The sequence below is a fragment of the Marmota flaviventris genome, chromosome 12, assembly GCF_047511675.1.
Source record: "Marmota flaviventris isolate mMarFla1 chromosome 12, mMarFla1.hap1, whole genome shotgun sequence".
Lineage (NCBI taxonomy): Eukaryota > Metazoa > Chordata > Mammalia > Rodentia > Sciuridae > Marmota > Marmota flaviventris.
In genome coordinates, this window is record NC_092509.1 from 74208360 (window position 1) to 74229790 (window position 21431).

Genomic DNA, 21431 nt, shown 5'->3' on the forward strand with positions numbered 1-21431 from the left:
TTATTTGCAGGGTAATCCTGCCAGATATTAGTCATATAGCTTACTGGTATCCAATATGTGATACATATATACACTAATATATTGTGGGCATACTCCATACATATTATCGTATGCTTCCTGTACTTAATAATAGAGTATGTCTATATCATACAAATGTGTCTATATATGTCAATATATGTACATCTATCTACCTAAAGGTTTACAAAAACTTAGTTACTGTTTCCCATAGTCATTCAATTTTGTGACTATCTTAAAAATCTCCTCCTCTGAGACTATCCTCACATTTATGTACCTATCTATTTATAGATCAATCTATTGGTAGATGGAATTATATTGTTAATGATTGAATGGTTTCTCAGCCCTTTAATCCATTTAGAATTTTTCAATATTGTTCCTTATTAAGAATATAAATATCCAGTTGTGATGCTATAACATTTTCAAATATTGTCAATCCTTGTAATTGGAAAATTGAAATTTGGATTTGGAGAGCATTCGGAATATAAACCAAGCCAGATGAGAAGAAAATGAAGAATTGAATGTAGTCCAGTTTTCAAAGTCTTTTGATCCAAAGAGTAATGTCGTCTTAGGAGATAACTTGAAGAGACACCAGGGGTCACTTCAGAATGTGCTTACCAAGCACAGAGGACAGAATGTCACTTGAGCCAGATTATAGTACAGCCTTCCTCAATGGATTTTACATCCATTGGGTGATTTTTTTTCTATTAGATCCCACATTTCTTATTACTTTAGTAGTAACCCAAATATATAGTTTAAAATCACTCAAATCCCATAGCTCTAGTAAACTCTGGCCTCCCATCTTTGGGAGATTTTCCACTCAGTTATTAAGAAGGATCAATGACATTTTCCCCTAATACTTCAAACTCCTTTGCTCAAGTCATGTTCTTTAAATTGACAGTAAAATTCTTCCACAATGAAGAAAAAAGATGGAAACCTCAACTTTCAAATTTTTCCTTGCTTCCTCCCTCCACCCCTATCATCCTGAAATCCATCTTTTTCCTCCCTTCAGGAAGAGACAGAGATGGGAGATCCCAGCCCCTCAACTAGGTTTTTCTTTCTCACTCACCACTCTCACAGGTCGGTAGTGGCGTTGGGCCCCACATTTTATTTGCTTGGCACCAAACAGTTTTGTTTCCTTTCATGGTGAAGTTGGCTTTACAGGTAAATGTCACAGAATCACCATGTTTGTATGGCGGTCTAGCTTCTCTATTTCTGTATCCCCCTGGTACGGTGGGCTCAGAGCAAGAAGAATCTTTTTGGAAATATTCACATACAGGAACAGGTTTATCCCAGACTCCAGTCACTTGGTCTTTACTTATACACAAAATAACTTTTTCTCCGATGAGACGATATTTAGCCACACAAATGTACCTTATTACGGTACCAAGATGTATAGGTTGCGAGTAAGCACTGTTCCGACCATTTTTTATAGGAGGAGGAGGGTCACAAGAAATTCCTGAAAAATAGAAAAGGAATTATGTTGGCACACTGATGGTGACACTAAAATATTCAAATTTAAACGAAAGATTCAAATGCCACTTTTAAGAAACTGGCTTAGGTATTTGTATGATTTATGTCTTGCTTACAGTCCTCATTGATTCCCAAGCTCCTAAATTCTTACCTGTTTCTCAGTCCTCAGCTAACAAATCAATATAAACCATTTTAACCAAACAATAACAGTGAAACTGAATTTATACAATAGTTCTGGCTAAACAATTTTAATGAGAAGCAATAAACAAACAGCACATGGGAATAATATATTAATGACATGGTAATTACATATGAGGAGGCATCTTAGACTAATGACATTCACACTCAGTAGACCTGATTTCAAATCTCCACTGTCATTCAATAGCTGTATGACCTTAGGCAAGTTGTATCTTCTCTCAGCCTCAGTTTCTTTATAAATAGTATAATTCAAGTTACTTCATGGAGTGTGATGAGAATCCAGTGAGACAAAAATATGGGAAAGGGGCAAGTTCAATATCTAGAACAGAATAATCACCCAGAGCCTATTTCAAATGCACCGCATACCTGGGGTTACAGGTGGCATGATCACGTTTGGTCCTACCACTACAGATACTGCAACTTGACCACAGGTCAGCTGCCATTCCTCAAAGCTAGATTCCTTTGAGAAAGTCACAGGAAGTGAACAGAATCTTTGAATAATCACTTCATATCCTTTATTTGTGTGTCCTAATGGGCATGAATGGTATTAGTTGTTAATATGCACACCTCTCCTGGGTAAGCCTCAGAACAAAGAGAAAACTACCAAACTCCACCCTTTTTAGTTAATTTCCCTGGCTCCAAGAGGAGCCCTTCAGTAGAGGAACTTGCACAGGAAGACACAGTTTAACTGTTTTAGCACATCCTTCTATGCTTGGTTTTGGTCCTGGTAACTGTATGTCTAGAATCCACAATACAACATGCAGTCAACTGAGTAAATTTAACCCTTCTGGTTCTACATGCTAAAACAGAGAGAAAAGTGAGCATCTACATATCTATTTATATATGCCTGTATGGATATAAATACATAAATACAGATGTCTTCATTCAAAGCACACACATGGATAAGATGTATAGTTGGCAAACGTATGTAAACACAAACAACATCAAGAGGCAAGATCCATATTTGATGATTCTTGTTTTCTACTCACGTTCACAGACAGGAAACTTATTACTCCAGATTACTGTCATTCCTTCTTGGACACACTGACTAGAAGATTTGCCATTTAATCGGAACCTTAAATAATAAGGGGTAGCAAATCATCACTAAAAGAAACCAATTCTCTGTTGCATGGAATTAATCACTTTTTTCAAGTATGGATAGAATCTATATTTTAAAGCATTTCTGGTAAGGAAAAAGTCCAAGGTTACTTGTAAGTCCACTCAGTCATACGATAGATCCAGACTAGGTAACAACAGAGAGAAAACAAAGCCTAAGAATCATATTCTTTTCCTGAATTCTCTCCCTCTCCTCTTTGGCATCCAAAGGTCAAGAGTTTCTTGACCATCGTGAAGATAAAGGCCTCAGATCCTAGAGAAGAAAATATCAAAGACCTTGTTACACAAGTTCACCCTGAGGAGTCTCTTTGACTGAACCCAGATCATGTATTCATTCTTTATAACAAGACCTTTAACATTTGAACCAAAACTCTTCTTTTTCAAATAATGAATTGATAATTTCCAGCCTTGACTGACCATACCCAATTCATACACTTGTAGAAAATGAAAAGCGTATGGTTACTCACAGAGTTCTTAGTCATAAAGTGTAAAGAAAAGGAGAGGAAAAAGAATCAAAGTGAGAAAAAAAAATGAACTATTTTTAGAGTTCACATGTTGCACTTCTCAGCTCTGGATAGGTGTCAATTCAGGCCCTATCACCTCACACTCACCCTGCATCACAAACAAAGGAAACCTCTGCCCCAAGCTGGAGGTTAGGAGGAGGAACCACGCGGCCATTGAGAAGTTGGTTTGGAATGGCATCACATGATTTCACTAGGGAAAAAGAGACAAGGCTGGTACATGCAGTCAGGAAACGGCTCAGTTTCCTTTAGCTGCATAAGAGGTTTAAGGCACCTTCACATGTGGGGGCTGCATGGCTCCAGGTTCCCAAGGATGTACACTGCACAAGGTTAGATCCAATGAGAGTGTAGCCAGGGTCACAGCTGTAGGACACTTCCTGTCCAATTGTAAAGAACTCCTTATCCCTTTTGTTATAATTACCATGGTGGACATGTGGAGGTGGTAGACACCCTGAGAAAAGAACAAGACCAGACGGTCTTTTATTTCTGAAATAAGAACCTTCTTCTTTACAACTTATAGCAAGACTGTGGTTGATAGGAGTGGAATGGAGATTCTCTATCAACTCTCCTGGGAAGGCAGAGACCCACTTTGAGAGAGGAGGAGAGGGCTGACTCTACTGCTCTTTTTTGGACATGAAGACCTAGGCAGCTACCTGTTTTTTCTATTCTTGATCCTTGGCAGGAAACATCACACTCACTCATTGTTTTTCATTTCATTCTACTACAGCATCCAAGATACTCTTTCACTAATAGTGGAACCAAGGGAACCATATTTCAGGAACACATTTTCAACACCAAATCTGTCTCTTCTTTTCTGCTCCCAAAACAAGACTGATGAGCTTTCTGAACTTTGTGAAAGGAATTTCCAATGCTGCCATGTTTTTAGAAAGTTAGATCTTTTGCAATAAGAGTAGGGGAGAAGGGAAGAATGGGAGAACAGACCCAATCAGACTATTAGCCTTCTTTCATAAAGGTTATATTTCTCAATGTGAAAATGTATAATGTCCATGATATTTTGAATCAAATTCTGATCTCACCTAATTTCCCCAATTGACATGGCCAATAGGATTGAGAGCTCATTTTATCCTCATTTAAAGAAATCTAAATATATATAGATAGATAGGTATAGATAGATAGATATAATCTCTATTGACTTTGTGATTCTCTCTCTATATATAATATATTTACATATATAATATATTTGGGGGGACGGGTATAGGGATTGAACTCAGGAGCACTCAAATTCTACCTCCCAGCCTTATTTTATATTTTATTTAGAAATAGGGTCTCACTGAGTTACTTAGGGCCTTGCTAAGTTGCTGAGGCTGGCTTTGAACTCACAATCTTTCTGCCTCAGCCTCCCAAGCCGTTGGGATTATAGGTATGTGCCACTGCGCCCAGTTTATTTATTTTGTTATTATTTATTTTATTTTGAATTGGAACAACATTGTACCAATATATGAGATACCATGTGATGTTCAGGTACATGAATATGTTGTATAATATTCAAGTCATGGTAAATATAGCAATATTCTAAAATATTTTTCATTTTTTGTGGTGAATTTTTTCAAGATTGTTTCTTTTATCTTTTAAAAAATGTACTGTATATCATTATTACATAGAATCATCCTACTGTGCAACAGAACACTAGAATTTATTTCTCTTATCACTTAGTATCTATTGGTCAGTGTCTCCTCAGCTTCCCCCGCCCCCCATCTCATCCTAGGCTTTGGTAGCCACTATCCTATAATCAACTTTTATGAGATCAACTTTTTTAGATTCCATGCATGAGTAAGATCATGTGGTATTTGCCTCTCTGTGCCTTGGATTATTTCACTTAACATAATGATCTCCTGTTCCATCCAGGTTGCCATAAATGATAGGTTTTCTTCTCATTTTATTCCTGAATAGCCTTCCATTGTGTTTGTGCACTACATTTTCTTTATGCATCTTCAGCTGATAGATACTTAGACTGTTTCCACTTCATGGTTATTATGAATAATGCTTCAGTAAATATGGAAGTGCAGGGTCTCTTCAACACACTGATTTCATTTCCTTTAAATATATATAGACCCAGGAGTGGGATTGCTGGCTTCATATAGTATTTCTATTTTTAATATTTTGAGGAAACTCCATTACTGTTTTCCATAATGACTGTACAAATTTTACATTTATATAACCCTATGTAAGCATTCCCTTTTCTCTATATCTTCATCAGCACATGCTACATTTTTTCTTTTTGATAATGGCCATTCTAACTGGAATAAGATGATGTCATATTGCATTTTTTTCTGATCATTAGTAATGTTAAGAATTTTTTTCATATATTAGCTATTCATATTCATATGTCTTCTTTTCCCGAAATGACTACATCTATTGTCCATTTTTAAATTTAATTATTTAAAAATTTTTGCTTTTGAGTTGTTTGAGTTCCTTGTGTAGTCTGGTTATTAACCCCTTGCCAGATATGTAGTTTACAAATATTTTCTTCCATTCTGTATGTTGCCTCTTCACTTTGTTGGTCATTTTTTTTGATGTACAGATTTTTAGTGTCAGGTGCTTTTGGGGTCTTATTCAAAAAAATCCTTGCCAATTCCAATGTCTTGAAGCATTTCATTTATGTTTTCTTCCAGTAGTTTCATGTCTTGCATTTTAAGTCTTTAATCCATTCTGAGAGTTTTTTTAAAAAGTGTCTTATAATATTCCCTATATTAATGCAGATCTAGTAATGTCCCATAATATAATAATAAAATTTTCTACCCCTTCAACATTTAGATATTACTTCCAAATTTTTTTTAAAGAATCCCAGAAACATATGGTTTGCTTTTCCTACTCTTCCTGTACGTCCCATGTATTTATCCTGCCAAGGCACTAATTTTATTTCCAGATACCCAGAATTTCATCCCAACTTACCCCTGAAGCATGTTGGCAGTGGAGGATTCCACTTGCTGTTTAGTTGGCACCACACCATGTTGTTGCCTTTCATGGTAAAGCCAGGTTTACACTTAAACATCACTGTATCATTTAAGAAAAACGAACGTTTAAATCCGGATTCCACAATTCCATTTTCAATTTCTGGAAATGGGCATTTGACTTGAGGAATACATTGAGGGGGTGGGCTGCTCCAGACACCAACTTGATTGTCTTGACTGGTGCAATATATTGACTTCTCACCCACGAGGTCAAACAGCTTTTCCCCACGTGGTCCAACATTGCAATGATAAGTTACCACGATGCCATAGTAAAAGGTATCTTCACTGGTCCTATAGAAGTCCCCATTGGAGATGGTTGGGGGTGACTCACAAGGAATAGCTTTTAAGGAGGTAGGTCAGAAAAGAGAGAAGGCATTTAGATGTTATACTTCCTAAGAATTTTGTTTTCATTCTTATAAACCAAACTTCAACTCAGCCTACCATTTATCCCTTTTGTTGCAATTCTGTGTCCTGATCTTAAAGATGATTCTAAATAGGAAGTAGCCAGGCAGGAAGATACATGGAACAGGTTGATGAAAACTCAAAAAGCTATGAGTTTGTCCCTAGTCCCTACTTCAGAGTACAGATAAACTGTTACAGAAGGCACTCAGGATGACCTACTTTTGCATGGAATAAAGTTGGTCAATGTGTAATCTTATGATATATTTTATATCTAAGAAGTCATTCACTATAAAATAACATTACCAAAAGATAGTAATCAAAGGAAAGAGTGTTGGGAGTAAGAGCCACAGAGGAGGATAGATCACACTCTGTGCTCAGAACTACCTAAACCAAGTGTAACCCTCCTGAGTACTCATTTTGATGTGGATCTGCACAGTTTCCCCCTAAAAGAGGATAGAGAAATTATATAGGATGCCATAAAGAGATTGTTGTACTCACATTCACAAAAAGGCATGTCCTTATCCCAGATTACAGTATTGTCCAAGACAATACATGTAGCAGATGAGCCACCAATGAGTCGATATCTAAAGACAAGAGATGAGTGATCATCTCCCAGCTACCATTATATTTTAGAAAACTAGTTCTTTCTTTACTGAAAGAATGTAAAAAAAGGAAAAAAAGAATATCATGTATGACAGGGAGTGGCAGTACACTAAGGATTTATAAAAAATTCAAGAATCTAAAACCAGATTAAATTGGACCTTCAAGTCTATAGGATTGGAGATTTAAGGTTAAAAACAGTGTAGCCCCAATCTCTTTCTGTCTAGGGATGCTCTATTGGGTGATCCTGAAGACCTGTCTCTGGAGCAGGTCAAGATGACTCCTTTTTGCTTATGAACTTTAAAGGGGAGATCACAATGACTCTGGTCTATTTTGGAAGACTGATGGATTCTGGTTTGAACTACTAGTAACCATGTATCCTGCCAACTCACCCTTTATTACAAGAATATGTGATTGTTGACCCAAACTTGATACCCTCAGGGATAAGCACAGAGCCATGGAGGAGTTCTCTAGGACTCATACATGATTTACCTACAAGGGAAAACAAAATAAAAAAAAAAAAACAGGACTTGGGGTTGGGATTCAGAAGACAGGTTGTGTTCTATATTAAATCCCAACCTGACTGAATCTGCTGATGAGCCTACTTATATTTATTTTAAAAAATTGACATTGACAAGGGGCTGGGGTTGTGGCTCAGCGGTAGAGCTCTCACCTAGCAGGTGCAAGGCACTGGGTTCAATCCTCAGCACCACATAAAAGTAAATAAATAAAATAAAAGCATTGTGTCCAACTACAACTTAAAAAAATAGACATGGGCAAAATGTGTTAACTCTCAAAGGATCAGTCCATTCTGGAGCACTATTTGTTTAACATAGATGATCTCTATTTATGAGCATGGATGCAAACTTTGTGGTCAATTATAACTTATAATCTTCAATTCCCCTTTTGAATGGCATCAAAATGCACCAGTTGATGGCATCATCTGCCTAATCTAGATTAAGAAACCCTCAGGGTCATCATTTCCTTTCTGTAATTCACCCTTTACTCCTTGATCTTTGTTCAATTAGTCAATAAATTTTAGCCGCTGGGTTGCAGAAATTTCTCTCCAAATTGACTATTTTGATCCTGTTGAAGTCTCTCATTGCATTATTGAGTTTCTAACTCTGGTCTCCCTTGGTCTCATATATCATCATATCACTGCATAATTCTCTAAAGTACAATTATGGCCAGGCCACTCCACACATTTAAAAACTTGCAATGGCTTAACATTTTATAGAAAAAAATGCATGAACTTTTATAGTTAAACACCAATCTACTTAACCAACTACATTCTTTACCGGGCACCCTATTCTCCACTCTCACTGATTTTTTTTTCTTCTAAATGTATGTTCTTCCATATTTCTATGCTTCTGTGGTAACACAGTCAATCAGTGAGCTACATCCCTAGCCCTTTTTATTTTTTATTTGAGACAGGATCTTGCTAAGTTGCTTAGGGCCTCAATAAGTTGCTGAGGTTGGCTTTGAACTTGAGATTCTCCTGCCTCAGCCTCCCAAGCCACTGGGATTACAGTCATGCACCACCATGCTCAACTATGCTTCTGCATATGATAAAACATCCTTAGTCCAAAAGTCCTGGATTTCTCTATTTCCTGCAGATATCAGTTACTATTTATTTCTCTATAATATAGTACTTTACCTCTATAAATAAATGATACAGTACAATATATGTTTAAGAATCAGTCTTTACAACTAATGTAGGAATTCCTTAAAGGCAGAAGCTATTGAATTAATTTTTTTGTCTCTTCCAAACCCCACTGTCTAGTGTAGTTCTTCATATCTATTAGTTTTTCAGTTTCTCGAATTGAATGTGCTAAGAAGGGTGAAACTAACATTCCTTGCATACTAACTTTTAACGTCACTCTAATACAGTATAGAGATTATAGAACCTAGTCATGGAGAAAATAGGATTAATAGGCTTTGCCTGCAGTGGTGACTTAACCCCCACAATCAATACCCCTAAGGAAAAAAAGGAAACATGGAGATTCTAGGAGTACTCTTCACTGCATGACATACTAATTTACTGGTCTTTTGTCTGGAAAATAACAGGCTATTCCATACAGATGTTATGATAAACCCAAAGATTCCTCCATGACAGGATTACTCACGTTTACAGAACTGCTGAGCATCTGACCACTTGGAGGTCTCTAAGCAGGTGATAAAGAATGACTTCTTGGTATACCCAGGGAGACATCTGTATTCCCAAGATGTCCCAACAGCAAACTCAGACTGATCACTCTGAACATGAGGCTTAGCAAAATGATACCTTGGCAGGAACTTACACTGACCTAAAGACAGAGACCACAGGAATATCAAAACTAAGGGAGGCTGAACTTCTCTGCTTCTATCTTTTGCCCATTATCCTAACAACTTTGATCTCCATAAAGTAAGCTAAAACTGATGCAATATTGTCTAGAACAAAGAACACATAGCATTGTACTAGGCATGAATATACGGAGAAATAAGCTCAGAGGTTCAAAGAAATTTTAGGATAGATTTCAGAGGAAGAACTAGAGAAAAGAATTTTTTCATAAAAATCCAGATACACCCTGAGGCTGTTCCATCTTCTTACATCCTTATAAATAAAAAACAGTGGGTTTTGTTGTTGTTTTTTATTTGTTTCATGGTGAGGTTAGAGCCTGGGGAAAACAGGATACAGATGTTTTGAGTTTTTTGCAAAGGGAGAGGTTGCTAATATTTTCCCAGCTTCATTGAGGTATAATTGATAGAAAATAAACCCTGGACATAATTAACGTATACCCTTTGGTAAGTTTGGAACATACACACACACATGCACACACACACACACACACACACACCCCAAAACAAACAAACAAAAAACACAGCCCTAGTTTTTCTAAGTAAAAACTAAAACCTTATAAGTAAAAAAAAAATCTTACAAATAAAACATTGGGGAGTAGCATAGGAAACTAAAGAACATCAGAGATTTTGTAAAGGCACATGTATGATCCTTTAAAATTACTTTAAAGATGTAAATAGGGGCTAAGGCTGTGGCTCAGCAGTAGAGCGCTTGCCTAGCACGTGTGAGGTGCTGGGTTCAATCCTCAGCACCACATAAAAATAAATAAATAAAATTAAGGCATTATTAATTATTTAGTCCAACTACAACTAAAAAAATGTAAATAATTATTTAAATCATTAAACCTTTTGGGTCTAGAGAAAAAAATGTGTTTATTATTCTTCATTATTTTATTTTATCAATCTGATAAGAGTAATATAACCCTCCAGAGTGCTTAATAAATACTTTTTGTTGGGTACTAAAGAAAAGGAAGTAGTTGGGGCTGGAGTTGTGGCTCAATGGTAGAGCACTTGTCTAGCATGTGTAAGGCACTGGGTTTGATTCTCAGCAATACATATAAAGAAATAAACAAAATAATGGTCCATCTATATCTAAAAATATGTTTTTTTTAAAAAAAAAGAAAAAGAAGTAGTCATTAAGATTTTTTCCCCCATGATTTAAAATAATGGTGATGGTGGTGGTGGTGATGATGATAATGAGATATATGCTGTCATAGGAGATGAATAAAAAAACATAACAACCATACACTTGAGGATATCCTTAGAAAAGTCTTTTTCCTACATATGAGAAAGAGCTCAAGTTTCAACTCCCAAAATTTATATGCAGAGAACAAGAAGTTAATGCTTATTTCAGATCAGATGGTAATTCAGGCAAAAAGTGCCCAGCTCTGAGGCCCTCCCAGAAAAGAAATGTATTTGAACATCAACTTTATAAATATTTTTTCAAACAATTCTGAGACAGTTCAGGTGAAAGTCAAAAGATAAATATGGTTAACCCACAGGCGTTCACAGAGCTCCCAGAGTTGCAGCCAGACCCACCCTTTCTGTGGCTCCATATTTTTATTAGAGGATCTAAGAATGGCCATCACTACTGGGACCCAGATATCACTGTAGGTCCCCTTCTATTTATTTTCTCAACTCCTTCAGTTTCTTCCATCAATACCTACAAATGCTCTCAGATGCATACTTTGTAAAACAGCAAGAATTATAGGGAAAATGAGGGTTTGATCTCATGAAGACACACTTCATGACTTGACACTATTCATACCTGTGATTCTAATCAAGAGGTTTAACCTCTAGTTACCAGATGCACGTAAGGATAATACCAAATTATTTTTCACAGGCTGAAAAATCAATTTAAACCCACAAGATTTCATCAACAGCAATGATACAGACTAAGAGTGAACTTGAAATTTCAAAAATAAAGGGTGCTCTATAAAGCATACTGTAGTATGACTTTCTACTAGGAAAGGAGACAAGAATCACATTTTCTGGATGAAGACTAATGGAAAAGTCTCATCCTTAATAAGGAGACTTGGAAACTCTCTCTGGGCACATTGATTCTCTTTAATAATCAAATTGCCAAAATCCCAGGTCATAAGACAGAACTTCCAGAAACCAGTGTCTTTTCAATCAGGAAAGGAAAGGTTGGTCCATGAACCATTAAGTAATATGAATGTTCTTGAGGGTTGCTGTACCCTCTTCACAATTGGGAGTGAAGATTAGAGTACATAGTGACTGCATCTAAAAGAAGAAACAGTGACAAGACATTCGCACACACACTATCCCCAAATCATGTTAAAAACTAGGCAAAGCACAATCACACACACACACAAAAAAACATTTTAATGTTTTCTCTGATAAGCAGATGCTGATCCATAGTGGGGCCAGTGGATTGGGAAGAATGAAGCAACTTTGGTTTGTGTAGAGGAGAGTCAGGGGAGGGATGGGGTTGTGGGAATGGGAAGGACGGTAGAAAGAGACAGACATGATTACCCTATATACATGTATGATTACACTAGTGGAGTGACTCTGAACCATGTACAGCCAGAGGAATGAGAAGTTGTACTCCATTTATGAATTACATGTCAACATGCATTTTACTGTAAAATTAATTAATTTTAAAAAACTAGGCAAAGTGGTTTCTGGAGAAGAGGCATACATTTAACTTAGAAATCCATTTGGAAAAAATGAAGGATATGTATGTAGGATAACAAAATTATCTGAAAGATTAGTCAGAAAGCAGGTAGGAAGGGAAACTATCATTGAGAATGAAAATTATGATCAAATACAGTAATACTGGGTTTTCCTGGCATTTGATGAGTATTTTTTGAATGACCGTTATGCATATTAACTAAGGTATGCTCCCAAGTAAAGGAAATTCATCAGTGAACTTGAGATGATGTTCCCACTCTCATAGAATTTATATTCCAATAGAAGGAAACAGATCATAAATAAATACCAGAAAATAAATAAGATGATGCTGTGAAGAAATAGAGTAACATATTGAAATGTAATGCACCTGAAGCAGAAAGGGTCAGGGTGGCATATAACATCTGTTGCATGTTGGTAAAGGGAGGACTGCAAAGAGGAGAGACTCTGAGTTGTGGCTGAAGGATCAGAAGAAGCCAGCCAACCAAAGCACTGGGTAGAAGCATTTCCAGCAGAGGCCTAATATTAGGAATGATTTTGTATGCTACAGGACTCCACAGAAGGCAAATGTGGCTGGAATGTAGTATCAAAGCAGGGTAGTACAGGTAAGTTAGTGAGGTCAGCAGGAGTGACCTCATATGGCTTTTCGGGCCGCAGGCAGATGTTTAAATGTTATCTTGAATAGAAGTCATTGGCAAGATCATGCAGAAGAGTTGCATGACCTCATTTACTCTTTTAAAAGAATATACTGGCAATTGAGCGGAAAATTGATTGATTTTTAGAAGCAGGGCAAAAAATGAGGCTTGGTCTAAAGAGAGAGAGAATGAGAAGTGCATGGATTTGAAATATATTTCAGAAGTAAAATTAGCAAAGACTTGCTGTTGGATTAGATGAGGAACTAAGGAAATGGGGGATTCAGTAATGACTTCTAGGCTTTTGGCTTGAGCTACCTGATGGATGGAATTACCATGCACTTAGATAGGAAAGCCTAGAAAAGGAGCAGATCGTGTGTGTGTGAGTGTGTGTACACACAAGTGTGCAAGCCCGCATGTGCATGAGCATGCTGTGGGGTGCATGTATGTGCAGAATCAGTTCCATTTCAGCTGCGGCATATTTAACACAGCAGGCATCCAAATGAAGATACCAAGTAAGCAGCTGGATGTAGAAATTTGCAACTGAAGTCAGGAATACAGATAATAAACATCAGTTATCAATTTATAAAGAGTTTTAAGGCAATGAGTCTAGATGAGATCTCTCAGGAAAAAGATAGAGAAAAAGACAGACAAGGCCCCAAAACCCTCGAATATTTAGAGATAGGGCCAAGGAGACTGAAAGTAAACAGACAGTTATGGAAAAAACAGAGCAGAATCTTGTTTTGGAAGATGAGAATAAAACTGTTTCAAGAAGGAGGAAGTAGTAAGTTTTTGCTGAAAGACTGAGAAAGATAGCATAGAAAATGACCTTTGGTTTTGTCAGCATGAAGGTTAGTAGTGACCTTGCCAAAAGTAGCTTGAGGAGAGAGATGGGGTGGGTGAAGGTGCTCAAGAGGAACGAGCAAGTGGCCAAGGAGAAATCTGCTGAGAAGGATGAGAAATTTGCAGAGAATTGGAGTTCCACTGAGTGATGAGAAGCCCCTCCCACCCACAAAGGAGGTCTCAAGAGTGGAACAAATGGAAGATGCAAGAGAGGACAGCTTGGAAAGGTAAGAGGGAATGGAATGTGACCGTGAACACGGGAAGAGAAGTCAACTTCTTCAGGGGAAAGAATATTTCCATTGTCATAGGTGTGTGAACCCCTAGTCATGTGCTGTGATAGAAATTATGTCAGGTAATAGGAAGAATAAAGACCGTGCTGTCGTGGAACTTGTTTCCAGTGAGGGAAGAAGCAATGAACAGATAAATAAACAAGAAACTTTCAGAAGGTGACTGGTGATCTGTAGAAAAGAAGACAGGGTTATGGATGAGAGAGTAGCCTGGGTTACTTCTGATGAGAGTCGGACGACAGGGAGAGTGAACTGAGACTTGACTGTGGAGAAGATCTGGCAAGGTAGGATGAACGTTGCAGCAGAGAACACCTGTGCAAAGGCTTGACAAAGTGCCTGTGACCAAGGGACAGGGAGGGGGAAGGTAGTGTGGCTGGAGCAGAGAGAGTGAGGGGGAAATGGAGAATTTCCAAGAGGAGCTGATGCCTTCTAGTCAAGGACAAGGGGCAGGGATTTTATTCTGGATGACAGGAAGCCTTAATCAGAGGAGAGCAGAATCATCCCCAATGGGGGTAGCTATGTACATCAGCTGCTGGGGAAAAGAGGGACTCCCTATTTCACAACTTTGTTTTCTTAGCACAGAATGAGCTCAGGTTGCCAGTGGGTGAAGGCCTGAGTGAAGTCTAAGAGTGCAAGAAATTTGATCCATTTATGTGAAGGATCAAAAGGAAAAGGTGAGAAAACATCTTAAGAGGAAAATTTGCTTTCTATTGACTTAAAGCAGTGTGCCATATAGACCTCTGCTTCAGAATCTTCCAAACTGCTTGTTAAGCCTCAGCTTTCTGGATCATACATACTCTAAACCCATGAGGGAGAAGGGGGCCTGCAGAGTGGGAGGTGGCATCTGTTGGGTGCAGAGCAGGCTGAACTGTGTTGTCTGCAGGGCAGACTGAACAGATGTTGGCTGCAAGATAGCCCACGCACTCAAACCCGCCTCTATCTGGTCTTTTATCACCTGTTTGCCTCAAGTCTGAACATTCAACCCTGCTCAAGGCTGAACACTTAACCCCCCCTTGGGCCAACAAGGCAGCTTGCAGACCCAGAGGCCCCATTAGATTTGGGCTATAAAAACTCCCTCCTGCCAGGCCCCCTCTCTCTTGCTCCCTCTCTCTCTTGCTCTCTCTCTCTTGCTCTCTCTCTCTCTTGCTCCCTCTCTCTTGCTATATCTCTTGCTTTCTCTGTCTCTCTCCTGTGTGCGCTTCCTCTCTCTCTCTCTCGCTCTCTCTCTCTTTCTTTCCTTCTTTCTTTTCTGTTTGTTGCACTGCTGCAATAAAGATCTTTTGGTTGCTCTGAGTGTTGTGGTCACTTTCCTTTCAGCATCTACATATTAAAAAGGTACGTCAAGACTTTCTTTTTAAAATTGATTTTTATTGTTGCATTATAATTATAAAGGGTTTCTTAAGGACACATAAGTGAAGGAAACTGGTCAAGAGCCAAGAAATGATCTAAGGAGAATGCACAGTACTAGTAAAAGTCAGAAGGGGGAGTGGCCAACCCATGAGCAGTGGGATGACAGGTGGACAAGAGGATGAGCAGAGCAGCACAGGGAGCAAGGAGGTGAATCCAATCAGAAAGAGCTTGACTGGCTGAGTAGCTTTTTCCTCCACAGGTAGTGGGAATCCATTTAGACTTTTGAGCAAGGGAGTGGAATAATGAAAACATTATATATGTATATTATATGTATGCATGAATATATATATATATATATATATATATATATATATATATACACACACATATATTTGGTTTTCATGATTTAAAAGGTTAAAGAGGCAGGAGGCAAAGTAATCTATAAGAGAGGAAGGCATTGGACAGGCAATTAGATGCTTAGGATTAGACTATTGGAATGAGAATGATAAAAAGACAAATTATAGGACTATGTGAGCTTTTAGAGTAAACAGAAAGGCAGATCTTGTTTTTTTCCATGTGTGTGGAGTTAAGGGACCCAGGCCATGATCCTGCTCTGGTACAGAATGTGTACCTGTAGGGAATAGTGAGTTAACTAGGCTGGTGACGAATTTATTTTTCAATTGTTAAAATCTTCTCTGAAATTTTAGAAACTGTAATGGAGTGCTGGTAAGAAGTAAGGTTGGGTGCTGTACCATATGCAGGTGTCAGAGAAAGTTGTGGATGTGCATTTGTTCAAAGGATTTACTAGGTAGAAAAGGAAAGAGGGATAAAGGCAATGAAATATTCAAAGAAAATAATCCAAGGAATATTCAACTAAGGACCAGGAGACAGTTCAATGTCCAAAAAGCAAATAGATGTAATGGAACTAATAAATTCAATAGCTCAAACTCCTTAAACTGGGAGTGGCCATTTAAGCGCTGGCTCCTTGAAAACAGATCCAGGCAGCGCTTATTACTGACTTAGTAGTAACCACAGACATCTACCCTTCATTTGCTTATTTTCATCAGGAAACTCAGTGAGATGAAATGGTAGGGCAGCCTAATGCTGATTTCATCTCATATAGAAACTGAGGGTGGGGGAACACCAAATAACTTGCCAAAAGTCACCCAGTTATTGAAATCTTCATACAGTAAACGTCTTAAAAAAACTAAGAATTCATTGTCCATGGGAGATAATTACAAAGACTCACAGTAGCCAAGAGACTCTCATCAAAACACATTATAATACTTTAAAATCAAGCCAATCTGGGAGGGAAAAAAAGTTATGATATTGAATGAGACTTTCTTAAAGCTTACACTCTCACAGAAGGTCAAAAACACTGAAGAAAACTAAAGTTTTAATTCATGCCTCAACTTTTTGAAACGACTCGAGATGTTTACCAAAGTCATATCAAAGTTAGAAATATCTGAAACCACAGTCGGGAACCAGAGGTGTTTCTTATTTAGGTCAAGGGACCGAGGCTCTGCTACTGCTCCTGGGCAGGAGCATAGTTGTGTATACAGAAACACGTGCGCACAGCCTGAGTAGGTTTTAGGCGCTCGCAGACCTCCCGCCGGCGGAGAGCTAGAAGCACTACCTAGTCCCAGGGTAGGAAAGATCTCCTTTGCCACCAGCCACACCAGGTATATCCAATGGCGTCCCTCTGTGACTCAACCTCCAATTCTGGGTGTTCTGACTTCCCAGAAGAGGGACTGGGGACAATCAGGACCCCCCGGAGATTGGGGAGGAAGTTTCCCAAAGCCAGTGGGGCAGTCGTCTGTCACTGTCCCCGTCTTCCCGCTTTTGGCTCCATGCTTTGCATAGGGGCACTGAAGCCTTCCCTGTCCCAGACGCATCCCTACCTCCGCGCTCCCCCTCCCAGCTCACCGAGAACCCCTGGCGCGAAGAGAGCCAAGAAAACCCAGAGCGAGCCCGTGGCGCCCATGCCACGGCGGCAGCCCCAGCGACGGGATGCGTTCCGGGACCCGCGAGCCTCTGGCAGCTGCGGGAGGGCAGGGCTGGGCAGCAGACAGCTGTGAGCACTGGGAGGCGGGTCCTTATATAGTGTCTGGCACCTCGTGCGAGGTTTGCACGCTCACCTGCAGGTGGCCCGGGGGCGGAAGGCAGCGCATGAGGGTGGGGTGAAAGAGGCGCGGAGGGGTGGCCCTGGCTGGAGGTGGGCGGGCGCAAGAGGACTGAGCTCAGAATCTCCCCTCAGTGCAACTTTTTGCAACTCAGCACATTATTTTCTCTTTCTAGAACTGAAACATTTCGCAAAATAGTACTCAAACTAAAATGTTCAAAGTTCGGATGTTATGCTGGTCTATCCTATTATTTTATTATTATTATTATTAAATTCTGGTTGGACTCACTAAGTTCATTTAAAATTACTGAATTCAGCCCTCAGTTTGAAAACCAACCAACCAACAGCAACAACAAACCAGTTTGAGTTTACTTAGGCAATTTAGGAACGGCTGCCACCTCTGCTATTAAGTTCTTTTTACTTTGAAGTTATTTCTACAGAAAAGTTTCACAAATAGTTCAAAGAATCCTTATGTAGCATTTAGTCAGATCCTTTGTTAACGTTTTACTATATTTTGTATACCATTCTCTCTGTAAAGATGTGTAGACCGCATATGTATGATTATATACTTACATAGTTATTACTTTGGAATCTATTGAGTAAAATTTACAGTCATTTATATCCCTCCTCTAAATACATCAATGTGTATTTCCTAAAACTAAGTACTCTCCCCCCTTATCTATAGTAGTGATCAACAACAAGAAATTAACATTGACACAGTCTATTCTATAATCTACTGATTGCATTCAAATTCTGACAACCATCTCAATTATCTTTGTTATAGCAAAACGTCAGTAAAACAAAAACTTTTTTTTTTCCTGGTCCAGTATCATTCCAGGATCATAGCTTGCATTTGATCATCATGATTTTCTTCCACCTTTTTATCCTTAAGAGTCTTCAGTCTAACCAGGAACCGGGGGTTGCATGCCTATAAGTAATCTCAGTGACTCGGGAGACTGAGGCAGGAGAATGGAGAGTTTAAAGCCAGCCTCACCAAAAGTGAGGTGCTAGGCAACTCAGTGAGACCCTGTCTTTAAATAAAATACAAAATAGGGCTGGGGATGTGGCTCAGTGGTTGAGTGCCCCTGAGTTCAATCCCTTGCCCCCTAACCCTCAATAAAAAAGAGTCCTCAGTCTATTTCTCTTTCATGATCTTGACATCTTTGAAGAGTATATAGTATTTTTGTAGAATGGAATTTTAAATTAGATGTCTAATGTATAGTAACAAATTACTCTAAATTTAGTGGCTTAAAGCCAGATGAAACACTTGCTATCTTCCAGTTTCTGTGGTCAGGAATTTGAGAGCAGCTTAGTTAGGCTTGGAGTCTCTTGAGGTTGCAGTCATCAACTGGAACAACAGCCATCTGAAGGGCTGGCTGAGACAGGATGACCCACATGGAATATGACTCACAGGGCCCTTGGCTGGAGGCCTCATTTCTTCACCATGTGGACCTTGCTGTTGGATTGCACAAGTGCTGAGTGTTCTAAAGACATGGCAGCTAGTTCCTCCTAGATCAAGAAAGGCAGAAGCCACAGTTTCTTTTATGACCTATCCTCAAAAGTCACAGAATATCCTAATGATTATACAGATCAGCCCTATTTAGTGTGGGAGGACACTATAATAGGAGGCTGGATCATTGGGTACCATCCTGGATGCTGGTTGCATTCCTCAGTTTGTGTTTGTATCTCATTTCTTCATAATTGGATAATGCATATTTAGCCTGAATACCAGAGAAGGGATGCTGTGCCCTCATCAGGAGGCACATGTTATCTATTGGTCCTGTTACTAGTGGTAGTAACTTTGATCACTTAGTTAGGGTGGTATCTGCCACATTTCTCCTATGTCAAGGTCCTATTTGTCCCTTTGCAACTAATAAGTATTTTTAGGATTGTACTTTAAACTATACTTCATTTTTTCACCAACTTAAAATCCATTAATGATTCTTTCCTGAATCATATGGTCACCAACTGGTATTTCTAAATCAGGCTTTACTTCTATATTCATTAGTTGGCATTATATTGAAAATAAAAGCTTTCTCTTCCTTGTATATTTATTAATTTACATATATATGTATATCACTATGGACAGTGTCAATAGGAATGTTATCTATTTATTCAATTGATCATAATCTATTGCTACCACTATTTTTTAAGTATTTGTTTTTCAGTTGTAGGACACAATAACCTTTATTTTATTTTTATGTGATGTTGAGGATAGAACCCAGTGCTTCATGCATGCTAGGCATGCACTCTACCGCTGAGCCACAACCGCAGCCCCACTACCACTATTTTGATGTTCAATTTGTCCCTAATTTAGCCAGTAGGAACCATCAGAGTAGTCCTTGTGTCATTTTTACCTGTTCTTATGATTATTCTATTACTTTATTATTTTTTTGGAAAAACAAGATGCCCCAGATTCATCTTGTATCTTTCCAGATCTGGTACTGACACTTGCCATTTCCCTGAGGAAGGATAGTCCTTTTGGGTAGAGAATATATTCCATTTTAGTTTTTAACTTGTCTTTTTGAATTTTTTACATAGGAGAAACATTAAGATGGTTCCAAATGTCTGAATTTTATATAAAGATGTAATCAGAGAAGTATTACTTCTCCTGTTATGTCTATTCCCACTCACTCACTATAGGTATTTTTTAAAAATAGTTTGTTATTTATCTGTCTTTGTTTTTACCCAAATAAGCACTTACACATCTCCCTTATTATTTCTCTTTTATGGCATAAAAAAACCATGCTATAAATAATCTTTCCACTTTGCTTTTTTTATCTGATAAACGTGCTTGAATCCATTTCACATATATCTTTTTTATTGTACGGTTATACCACAAGTTTATTCAAACATTTCCCTAGTATAGACAGGTACTTTCTAATGCCCTAAAGAATAACCTTGTGCATATTTATTTATTTATTTTTTTAATTGGTTATTCAAAACATTACAAAGCTCTTGACATATCATATTTCATACATTTGATTCAAGTGGGTTTTGAACTCCCAATTTTACCCCAAATACAGATTGCAGAATCACGTTGGTTACACATCTACATTTTTACATAATGCCCTATTAGTAACTGTTGTATTCTGCTACCTTTCCTATCCTCTACTATCTCCCCTCCCCTCCCCTCCCCTCTTCTCTCTCTACCCCATCTACCGTAATTCATTTCTCTCCTTGTTTATTTTCCCATTCCCCTCACAACCTCTTATATGTAATTTTGTATAACAATGAGGATCTCCCTCCATTACCATGCAATTTCCCTTTTCTCTCCCTTTCCCTCCCACCTCATGTATCTGTTTAATGTTAATCTTTTCTTCCTGCTCTTCCTCCCTGCTTTGTTCTTAGTTGCTCTCATTATATCAAAGAAGACATTTGGTATTTGTTTTTTAGGGATTGGCTAGCTTCACTAAGCATAATCTGCTCTAGTGCCATCCATTTCCCTGCAAATTCCATGATTTTGTCATTTTTTAGTGCTGTATGCATATTTATTTTTTTATTGGTGAGAGTCTATATCCAGCTCAAATTCCTAAAAATGAGATTACTTGGTCAAATGGTAAATGTATACGTAGTTGTTATGGTTTGAATGAGGTGTGCTCTTCTCACTAAAGCTCATGTAACAATGCAGTAATATTCAGAGGTGAAATATTAGATTATGAGATCTGTACTCTAATCAGTGGATAAATCTTCATGGATTCATAATTTGAAGGAATTACTGTATTAGGTGGGGCTATAGGCTGTGGGGCCTGACTAGTGGAGGTGGGAATGCCCTTGGGGATTATGTCTTGTTCCCCTGGCTTCTCTTTTTCTCTCTCTGCTTCCCAACCCCCATGAACTAAAGAGAATAGCTTTCCTTCATTATGCCCTTCTGTCATGATGCTTGGCTTTACCAAGACCCAGAGCAATGG

The 21431-nt window shown here is 38.4% G+C and overlaps 1 protein-coding gene across 4 annotated transcripts in view; it reads right to left on the reverse strand.

Annotated features, from left to right (window-relative positions):
* Positions 1 to 17438, reverse strand: part of Cr2 (complement C3d receptor 2) — a 37813-nt gene extending 20375 nt beyond the window's left edge. For 2 of the 4 annotated variants that reach the window (XM_027934634.3, XM_027934633.3), the window contains exons 1-2: positions 17325 to 17438; positions 1085 to 1474 (exon numbers count right to left, since the gene is read on the reverse strand). In XM_027934634.3, coding sequence (XP_027790435.2) covers positions 1085 to 1474; positions 17325 to 17382 — 448 coding nt within the window. In that variant the 5' untranslated portion in view covers positions 17383 to 17438. Of the gene's footprint in view, positions 1 to 1084; positions 1475 to 2675; positions 2762 to 3413; positions 3517 to 3597; positions 3775 to 6236; positions 6636 to 7195; positions 7282 to 7689; positions 7790 to 9423; positions 9604 to 17324 lie in introns of those variants that run through there. The other 2 variants (XM_071600116.1, XM_071600115.1) reach the window with 2 other exon arrangements.
* Between the last annotated feature and the right edge of the window lie 3993 nt (positions 17439 to 21431).